Below are 10,696 nucleotides of genomic sequence, written 5' to 3'. Positions count from 1 at the left end.
TTTCTTGTCCATCACTACTACAACCACCACCGCCACCACCACCGTCACCACTCTCCTGACGAAACAAGACAAAGAGACGAGAGAAAGAAGACAGTCGGGGTGGGGTACGTGACCGCAACAGAGCGTCTTCCCTCGAGAGCCTTAGACTAAATTTAATGAGGAAACTTTTATGACTGTCGGAATGACCGGCGTGTGGCTCCTGTGTCCCCGGATCGGCGGCTGAAAGTTACGGAGGATTGGCGAAGTGGAGGCATGAAAGGCACGGATGGACCAAGGACGGAGCAGGACCGATAAAGGCAAGGCGAAACGACCCAGCAGGAGTGAAATGACGGAGGGAATGACAAGAGGAAATGGAGCAACGGGAGAAACTGAGATTAAAAGAATGACGAAATGAGATGGAATAACAAGAGGAAATGGGAATAACAGGGTAAAGAAGAATGACAAAGCGAAGTGGAATGGCAAAATTATGATAGAAACTGACGAAATGGCATAATGAAGGTGGAACGACAGAATGAGGTGGACTGACAAATAATAAGTGGAATCTGAAGAATGACAGGATAAAGATAAGAGATAAAAGAGAAGTGGGATGACAAAATGAGGTGGAATAAGAGAATGACGTGGAATGACAGGGCGAAACAGAATGACGGGAATGAGTGGAGGAAGGAGCATGACAAAGCGGAATGATGAAGATTAAGGCAACGACAAAAAAGGGACGTGGAATGGCACACGTTTGTAGAATGACAACAACAACAACAAAGTAAAGTAACTAAAGGAAGTGGAATGACAAAATAAAGTGGAATGAAAATGTATGGCGTAGAATAATAAGCCAAAGAAAGCATATACAGAAGAAAATGGAGCAGTAGTGGAATGAAAAAAATGAAGAAATCGAAAAAAAAAAAAAAATGACAGAAGGAAGTGAAATGAGAGAACGAATTGAAGTGAATGAACAATGGTAGTGGAATGACTAACCAAGACGAATGATAAATGAAAATACATATAAAAAAAAAAAGAAAAAATGATAATACATAGGTAAGTGACAAAAATGGTTATGATTAATTATAACAAAAAAAAGTATTAATAAAACGTAACTAAGCGACGAATAGTAATAATAACAGCAGCAACAATAGTGAATGATAAGGAAGGATACACACGAAAAAAAATAAATAAACAAAAAAAAAGAAAAGAAAATGGAAATTCGTGTTATGCTGCAATGGATCTCGAGGGGAAAAAAGTCCTGATAATACGATTTTTTCCCCATCAAGCTGGAAAAAACAAAACTAAATTACTCTCACCATCATTACGGGGAAAAAAAAAGAAAGAGATAGAAAGAGAGAGAGAGAATTCAGGTGAGACTTTCCTAACTAAATCTCATCTATTTTGTGGCTTTGTACAATGTCCCAGGTGACCGACACACACACACACACACACACACACACACACACACACACACACCGTCATATCCACATTCAACTTTACAAAATGTTTTCAAAATCCTTCACACTCATCCCATAATGCTACTCTCTCTCTCTCTCTCTCTCTCTCTCTCTCTCTCTCTCTCTCTCTCTCTCTCTCTCTCTCTCTCTCTTGTGTACGCGTTCGTTTTCTTTTCTCTCTCTCAGCTGTTCGTTCCAGTTCACTTAGCGATTACCAAACGTTTCCAACCGGACTTTTTTTTTTTTGGTTGTTTACGTTCCTTTTTAGTAGTGCGACCTGGTAACGTTTCTCTCTCTCTCTCTCTCTCTCTCTCTCTCTCTCTCTCTCTCTCTCTCTCTCTGGTCGATTTTGTTTCCTTGCTTCTTTGTGTTTGTTCGTTTTTTGTGTGTGTGTCCTCATCTTCCTCCTTCGTCTTATCCTCTTCTCGTATTATTTTTCTGATTGTTACTGTTGTTTTCAATCACATTTTCTAATAACCTTACTTCTTCTATTGTATTTTGGAATCTTTCTGCTTCTCTTCCTTTTTCTCCTTGTTTCTCTGGTTCGTGTTCTGAATATCATGTTCCGTTCACGCGTAGAGAAAGTGGAAGATGTCAGTGTTTTTTTTTTTTTTTTTATTTCATTCTTTCCTCCCTTCGTCCGTTATTCAATATTCTCACTTTTTTCTTGTCTCCAGTGTTCCTGTTCTTCTTTAGTTTTGCTGAAGTTATAATGTAAACCTTTTTATTTATTTTTTTTTTTTCTAATTTACGTTTTGTTTATTTCTTCCATACGGTTCATGTTCTCTAGTTTTGACAGTCTGACGTGAAATTACGTAAGCGAAGAAAACGATAAGAGTAAAATAAGATACAAAGAAGACAGGATAACTGATGGAAAGTAGATGTGATGAAAGAAGAGCAACAAATGAAAAAATACAAAGATAAAATGAGACGAACATGAGAAAAAAAAAAAATTAGGATCCTGCAAGCGAACAATAAGTAAACAATGAAGGAAAGAATAAGGAAGAACGAGACATTTTCTGATACAAGGAAAATCGGTAAAGTGAGACGGACGAAGCACACAGCAGCGCGGCCCTCCAAGTCAGTTTCTATCCCTGCTTCACGTCCATTTACATTTCAATCTCATGAATTCCCTCTCGCTCCATTTCACCCAACTTGTCCCACTCTTCCCTCCCTCCCCCCCTTCCCCCTTCCCTCTTCCTCCTCCCCGCCCAGCCAGGTGTCACAGACGTCGCGTCATTATTAGTTGCCAAATCCGACGCTTCACGGAATTGCTAATACGAGCGGCGGCCTTCGCCAGACGCTGCACGCACCCACGCACGCACGCACGCACGCACGCCACACACACACACACACACACACACACACACACACACACACACACACACACATACATACACATGCACATTTATATTTTTCATCGTTTAGAGTTTGTCTGCAAAAAAAAAAAAAATGCGGCAAAATGGAAATGAGTACACGTAATTAGGGGAGTTGCAGCAGGTTTTAATGAAATGGCCGGCAAATTACGCTCTCGTCCGTACAAATACGGTTAAAGAGAATTAATTCATCTTGTGTCCTGTTAATCCCGGCTGACGAGGGCCTGCAGCCGCCGCCGCCGCCGCCGCGCCGCACGGTAACACAGGCCGACGCGACCATCACGCAGCTTCCGGCCAGTCTTGCAGCGCGTAGAGGCGTGATGAACGGCCTGCCTCGCCACGCACACCTGTTACCCTCATTCACCTGCACTCACCCCCACACCAGCGCCCTCCTCATCAACACCCCCCACAGCTCTCCCCTTCCCTCCCGCACCCTGACACCCTGACGCCTCGCCACCTCCACCGTAACTCAGCGCGCCTCACCTGTAGCCCCGCAGGGTGCCGTGGTGCAGGCGGGATTCGGGCGGGTCCCACGTGACCTGCACTTGGTTCCACGACAGGCCCGTGCAGTGCAGGTTCAGGGGCGATCCTCCAGGAGCTGCGGGACGAGACACAATCCTGAGTAAAATAAGCTCACCCCAACCCCTGCTCCAGTGTGGCTGGACTCATCACAGGGGGGCGTGTAGCCGCCACTCACCATCCTCCCTGGTGGTGACCGCCGCCGGGGGGCTGAGCGGGCCGGCGCCCTCCGTGTTGAACGCTTGCACCACCACCTGGTAGTCCGTGTGTGGCTCCAGATCGTCCAGGCTTACCGTCCATACGCCCTCGCTCTCCACGCCGCCGCGCCCACTCTCCGAACTCTCCACCGTCGTGAAGTTGTACTGCGGGGGACTCCCAGCTCTGGCGGGCGAGGCAGAGGCGTCACGTGAGTAAACGGTTCACACGACTATCATGGCCGCGTGTCCCGCCCAGGCAGCCCTGACACCTGGACACGAGCGTGCATACACACACACACACACGCACACACACACACACACACTACTCACCCAACCTTCCTGATGACGGGGGCGTAACCGAGGTAGTACCCCAAGATGGTGCCGTGGGTCTGGTCAGGGGGCGGCGGGCGCCATGACACCCGCACCTCGCGCGGCGCCATGGCTTCGGCCCGTAGATCCCTGGGGGCGGCGCCGGGCTTCTCGGCAGAGGTGGTGAGGCGCAGCTCCTCGGAGGGCGGCGACCTGCCAAGATGGTTGGTGGCCACCACGCGCACCACGTACTCCGTGGCGGGCAGCAGCGGCGACACCTCCACGCCAGCCGCCACGCCAGAGGCCGGCACTGGCACCGCCCGCGCCTCGCCCCACCCCTCCAGGGCGCGCCGAAACTGTAGCACATAGGAGGCTGGCGGCGGCTCTGGCGCCGTCCAAGACACTCGCACTGCACGGGAACCTTCAGCCACCACGCGCAGGCCCCGTGGCGCTGACGGAGGCTCTGCAGGGGAGGAATTGTACACCTTACATCACAGTAGTAGTAGTAGTAGTAGTAGTAGTAGTAATAACAACAGCAATAGTAGTTAGAGTAGTCATAATGAACACCACACACACACACACACACACACACACACACACTCACCGTGCACGTTGAGCCTGATGGTGTGGGAGTTCCTGCCGTAAGCGTTGTGAGCCGTGCAGGTGTACACGCCCGCGTCACTCTGGATGGCGCCGCTCACCTGAAGCTTCGCCAGCGTCTCCTCGCCTGGCTCCACCGACACGCTCTCAGAGTACCTGTAATAGTAGTAATAGTAGTAGTATTAGTATTAGTAGTAGTAGTAGTAGTAGTAAGAGAAGGACGAGAAAGAGAAGGAGGGAGATGAGGAAGTGGAGGAGGAGGAATGACAAGAGGAAGAGGAGAAAAGTGGAATACAAGAAAGAAGAAGTGCAACAGAAGATGGCGGAAGGGGAGTAAAAGAAGTAAACAGAGGAAGAGAGAGAGAGAAAAAAAAAAAAAAGAGAAAAAGGTAAGAGACAAAAAAAAAAATCAAAACGACCCACAAATCTCACTCCTGAACCAGTACAGCCTAACAACCAACACAGCAGAACACAACACCCGCGTCACAAGTCCTCGCAACACCTCCACCAGTTACCTTGGCGAGTGATGAAGGGAGGAGCCGCGCAGGGACCATGTGACGGTGAGTGGAGGGTCCCCCACGCACGCGACACTCCATTACCGAGGTCTCCCCTGCCCTCACGTCCACAGAGGAGGACCCGCCGCTGAAGTAAGGTGCCGCTGAAGGTGAAGGAGAGGAAGGAGGTGAAGATGAGATAAGCTAGGAGATTTTTGAGGGGTCTGTCGTGCATAGAGGCTGATGATGATGAGTCCACCTTATTTATTATACTCATTCTTCTCCATTCCTCACTCATTCATTTACGCTCAATCCTTCTTCAGCTTCCAGGGGGTCACTTATGTCACTTACACCAACACACACACACACACACACACACACATACACAGGTCACTCCGATACATTCCTTTCATTACTCCAGTCTACAGTATTTCACATTTAATCTCCTTCCTTTCAAAATAATCAAGTCACATACGCACACAACATACAATAATAAACACTAATAGTGACAATACTGCAGAGGTCTATAAAGCAATGATACTTCTCTTTATCATCGATCTTAGTGGGGCTTTTTTTTTTTTTTTATTTATTTACTCTATCTTGCCATTAGCCAGCGTCCAACTTACCTATAAAAAAAAAAAAAAAAAAAAACCCTTTTCATCACCCCATCACAAACCTTTCACCCCTTCCCACCCCTTCACCCTCCCCAGCACTCACAGTTCACTGATATTTTGATGGTGGCAGTGAGGTGTGTGACGGAATTCTCGGCCCTACACACGTAAGTTCCAGCGTGACTCGGCTCGGCCCGCGCCACGTACAGGGAGCCGTTGGTAAGCTGCACGGCGCGCGGGGTGACCAGCTCCACGCCCCGGAAGGTCCTCGGTGCCTGGAAAAAGAAGAGGAACGGGCCACTGAGGTAAGTAAATAGGGATGTGAAAAGTTAGTATTATTTTTTTTTTTGTCTCTATCTTTTTTGCTTTTTGTTGTTTTTGTTGTAGTTTTTTTTGTGTTTTTTTTGTTTTAGCTACGTTTTCCCTCTTTTTTTTTTCCTTTTGTCCGTTTCGTCTCCTGATTCTATGGATGGCCTGTCAATAATGAGTTTCTTGTACCTCTCTCTCTCTCTCTCTCTCTCTCTCTCTCTCTCTTAGCAGTAATATTACCAACAGTAGTAATTTAATCATCGTAAATGCAAATTCTAAAGCAGCAAAAACACACGAGAGAGAGAGAGAGAGAGAGAGAGAGAGAGAGAGAGAGAGAGAGAGAGAGAGAGAGAGAGAGAGAGAGAGAGAGAGAGAGAGAGAGAGAGAAACAAGCAAGCAAGAGAGAAACAAGCAAGCAAGAGAGAGAGAGCGAACAAGATAGAGAACAAGCAAGAGAGAGAACAAGTGAGCGAAAGAGAGAGAGAGAGAAACCAGCCCATGACTTCAAGCCCACAGCCCCACGCACCCAAAAGAGCCAATAGGGAACTGAGCTGCACCTGCCAACGGGAAAGATAAGCCTCGACACCCCAACCCGGAACCAGGCAGTGAGCAAGCGAACCCGAGGGAAAAGTGGACTTAAATACGTGTTTCTGGCTCAGTATTGACACAGCGCTGCCGAGCCTCAGTCAGTCCCGCCAGCTGCTCACTTCGCTCCCTCCCGCTGCGTCCTGGACTCGCTAACTCGCAGGTAAACACTCCTGAGCCTCGCACAAGCCCAGATAAAACGTAATCTTTATCCCCCACCCAAGCAGAGGCACGGGCGCGGGAGTTTGCGCTGCTAGAAAATTTTGCCAGCTGTGTTTCGACTGGGGAATGTTAAGTCTGATTCTACTATTCTCCACTCGTGCGTACCTTGTCTGTCTATCCGTCTGTCTGTCTGGAATATCTAATTGGGATCAGATTAAGTAAAGGTGTGGGTTCGTAAGAGTTTGTACAGAGAAAGTTATTTGGCAGGTGTGTTTCGACCCGGGATGTTAAATTAAGCCTCCGTCTGGTGTACTTTAGTCGCGCGTACCTTCTCTGTCTGTCCGTCTACCTTTACGTTTAGTAAGGGTTGGAGTCAATTAGAGGGAGTTTCAGCAGCTGTGTTTCGCGTGGGGTGTTGTTGGGTTACGTAAGCTTGACTATAAATTGCTTCAGTCGTGCCTACCTGTCTGTCTTTTGTCTCTCTCTCTCTCTCTCTCTCTCTCTCTCTCTCTCTCTCCTCTTCTCGTTAAGAGTTTCCACTGCGAGGGATTTTGGCAGCTGTGTTTTGCCCGGGGTGATTGTTAAGCCTGACTATATTGTGCTTCACTCGTGCGCATACACACACACACACACACACACACACTCTCTCTCTCTCTCTCTCTCTCTCTCTCTCTCTCTCTCTCTCTCTCTCTCTCTCTCTCTCTCTGGAATATCTAAGTGAGAACTGAATCCCACCTACTCGACAGGAACTTTAAGTAAGGGCGTGAGTGGATAATGACGAAGGCGAGGCGACGAGAACTACACACACACACACACACACACACACACACACACACACACACATACATACAGAGGCTTAGACCAGCTTACACACGAGGCGACGGTACCGATACTGCCGCTCAAATGACCCTTCACGAGGCGCACCAAAGGGCAACGCACTCCTGAAGAGCCCCACCCCTTCCGTGCGCCTCCCCTACACCTCAGGACGCGTGCAGGAGATCAAGGTCTGTACTAATTTCAAGTTAGGCTGAAGGCAAAGCTAACATGACCACCCTTTGACGCGAGACCGAGGCGGGAGAAGGAGAGAGGAGGCGGGAGGAAGCGGGAGGAGGTCGTGCGCTCGTTCCTTACTTACTGGACAGCATACAGAAGCAAAGCAATAATACTGAAGCCTCGCCTGGTGCTCTTTCCGTCTCCAGAAGGAAAAATTGCCGAGAGAGAGAGAGAGAGAGAGAGAGAGAGAGAGAGAGAGAGAGAGAGAGAGAGAGAGAGAGAGAGAATACAACTCCGGCTTAGACAGATATGGTGCACTTTCTCCCTCACATCGACACTCCACAGCGGCGTCAACTCCAGCGTTACATCGACACTTTGAGGCTAAATGTGAACTTGAAAGAGACGAGGAAAGAGGAGGAGATGCCCTGTCTCTTGTTTCCTCTTGTTTCCGTGCAGGTCTGTCTCTGGATTCCGTGTAGGTCTTTGTATCAGTGAATCTTAACCATTTGTTGAAAGGGAGTATTTAAGACACCTCTCCATGTACTTTTTTTCTTTTCTTTTCTTTTTCTTTTTTCTTATTTTTATTGATTTTTTTCTTTTTCTTATTTTTATTTATTTATTTACTTATTTTATTTATTTATTTATTTTATTTTTTATTTATTTATTTATTTTTTTTTTTTTTGCCCTGTTTTCGGCGTGTCTCCTTCAGGAACTGGCACTTTCATTAGCCAATTTTTTTCCCATTTTTTGTTGCCGCGGCCAGAGCTCCTTTTACATTAAAAGAAAATGCTATCGTTTCCTTATATCTATTTATCTTTGCACTCAACTAACTGTATAACCATCTTTACTGCGTATCTATGTTGATACCTACTCGTACCTTTTCTGTGTGTATTTACCTGCATCTCTGTATCTTTGTGCATACTAATCTTGATATCTTTGTATTCATCTTTATCAATCCATCCATCTCTTATGCACGTCCCTCCTCTACTTTTAACCCTTTCACAGCGATACACAATAATATACAACACCTAAATCACACCGCAGTCTTCACAGGCATCTACAGAAAGAAAGAAGAAGATTGAGAGAATATATTTTCCATTGCCTAGCCAGTGAAATGTTTAGAGTTGCTTGTGGAGTGAAAGAAATGATGAAGAGTCAGTTATGATGAAGGAAACCAAAAAACAGTGAAAGGGTTAAGTGGAAGACATACAGCAACACTCCACTCACCCTGCACACTGCCCTCCACCTTCTTCTTCCACTGCACGGCGGGTTCGGGACGTCCCTTGGCCACGCAGTCCACCACGAGGGGATGGCCGCGGCTCACCCTGGCGTTGCGAGGCTCCAGCACCCACGTCGGCGGAACTGCGGAGGGAGAGCTTCGTCAGGAGGGAATGGGAAAGCTGTGTGTGCGGCCGGGAGTGTGTGTGTGTGTGTGTGTGTGTGTGTGTGTGTGTGTGTGTGTGTGTGTGTGTGTGTGGGGAGGGGAAGGGGGGATTGTGTGTGTGTGTGTGTGTGTGTGTGTGTGTGTGTGTGTGTGTGTGTGTGTGTGTGTGTGAGAGAGGGAAGGTAGACTTAGTGAAAGTGTGTGTGTGTGTGTGTGTGTGTGTGTGTGTGTGTGTGTGTGTGTGTGTGTGTGTGTGTGTGTGAGAGAGAGAGAGAGAGAGAGAGAGAGAGAGAGAGAGAGAGAGAGAGAGAGAGAGAGAGAGAGAGAGAGAGAGAGAGAGAGAGAGAGAGAGAGAGAGAGAGAGAGAGAGAGAGAGAGAGAGAGAGTGTGTGTGTGTGTGTGTGTGTGTGTGTGTGTGTGTGTGTGTGTGTGTGTGTGTGTGTGTGTGTGTGTGTGTGTGTGTGTGTGTGTGTGTGTGTGTGTGTGTGTGTGTGTGTGTGTGTGTGTGTGTGTGTGTGTGTGTGTGTGTGTGTGTGTGTGTGTGTGTGTGTGTGTGTGTGTGTGTGTGTGTGTGTGTGTGTGTGTGTGTGTGTGTGTGTGTGTGTGTGTGTGTGTGTGTGTGTGTGTGTGTGTGTGTGTGTGTGTGTGTGTGTGTGTGTGTGTGTGTGTGTGTGTGTGTGTGTGTGTGTGTGTGTGTGTGTGTGTGTGTGTGTGTGTGTGTGTGTGTGTGTGTGTGTGTGTGTGTGTGTGTGTGTGTGTGTGTGTGGGCGGCGGAGAGAGGGATGCGGGAGGGGCCGGGGTGTGGTCGCCGCGGATCGCACCCCGGCGTAATCTGACGTGTGCTGGGCCGCTGAAAGAGTATTTGACACACACAAACTCGACTTTTTTTCAGCTATAGAGTTATGCTTTCTATCTACAGACCTAAGCTTGGCAGTGTGGTGAGTGGCTCGGTGTTTACTACAGTGTCGTGTACACATTACACTCTGAACTCAGGCTAGACTACCACCCATCGTGACACACTGAACATATATACAGTTATATTTCCATCGAGTTACTGTGCTAGTGAGGTGGTGCCTGTGAGCACATCTATCACCAGTCTAACCATTGCAGTGTGGCGTGGCGCTGTGTGCGTGTGTGTGTGCAACAAGTATGTACAGAAGCTGTGGTTTGTGTGGTGTCCTACGTGGAAGCCGTGGCGTCACTACTGTACATGTGCTGAGGCGGTGGTGTGCCCAACAGGGTGAGTATAGCAGGACGAGCCCCTAGCAGGCCAGGCCAGTAGCAGGCCGGCCCTGTAGCAGATCGAACTCGAGCAGGTCGGTGAGGGCGTCCTGGCTGCAGCGGTTCCTGTGGGTGACATGCCACGAGACGAGGGGGGCGTGCAGGGAGGGGCGTGCACAGGGGGGAAGGGGGAAGCGTGCGGGGACTACAGGAGGAGTGAAGTGAAACACAGCCGTTCAGTGACCAGGCGGCTACACAGGTGCTCATGGTGCTGACCGTAGCGTGTGTCGTTACCTGGCCTAGGCTACGTGAGTGCTATGGTGCGGTGCGGTGCGGGGTGCTGGGCTCTCCGCCGCCACAACCTTACCGTGCACGCTGAGGGAGGCCGTGAAGCGCACCGCCGCCGCCGCGTTGTGCGCCTGGCAGGTGTAGCGCCCCGAGTGTGCGGCCGTCAGCGAGCTCATGGTCAGCACACTCGAGAACTGGTCAATGACCTTCACCTG

The 10,696-nt window shown here is 48.7% G+C and overlaps 1 protein-coding gene across 1 annotated transcript in view; it reads right to left on the bottom strand.

Annotated features, from left to right (window-relative positions):
* The window catches only part of LOC135111950 (cell adhesion molecule DSCAML1-like), a 7,748-nt gene extending 1,932 nt beyond the window's left edge, over positions 1-5,816 (bottom strand). Inside the window, exons 1-6 of the mRNA XM_064025629.1 lie at positions 5,646-5,816; positions 4,950-5,092; positions 4,439-4,590; positions 3,856-4,297; positions 3,507-3,709; positions 3,293-3,407 (exon numbers count right to left, since the gene is read on the bottom strand). Of these exons, the coding sequence (XP_063881699.1) occupies positions 3,293-3,407; positions 3,507-3,709; positions 3,856-3,965 (428 nt within the window). The 5' untranslated portion in view covers positions 3,966-4,297; positions 4,439-4,590; positions 4,950-5,092; positions 5,646-5,816. The remainder of the gene's footprint in view (positions 1-3,292; positions 3,408-3,506; positions 3,710-3,855; positions 4,298-4,438; positions 4,591-4,949; positions 5,093-5,645) is intronic.
* Between the last annotated feature and the right edge of the window lie 4,880 nt (positions 5,817-10,696).

Source organism: Scylla paramamosain, chromosome 23 (assembly GCF_035594125.1).
Source record: "Scylla paramamosain isolate STU-SP2022 chromosome 23, ASM3559412v1, whole genome shotgun sequence".
In the NCBI taxonomy this organism is placed as follows: Eukaryota; Metazoa; Arthropoda; class Malacostraca; order Decapoda; family Portunidae; genus Scylla; species Scylla paramamosain.
Note: the sequence above shows the minus strand (reverse complement) of the source record. Positions and strands in the feature narration are given on the sequence as shown.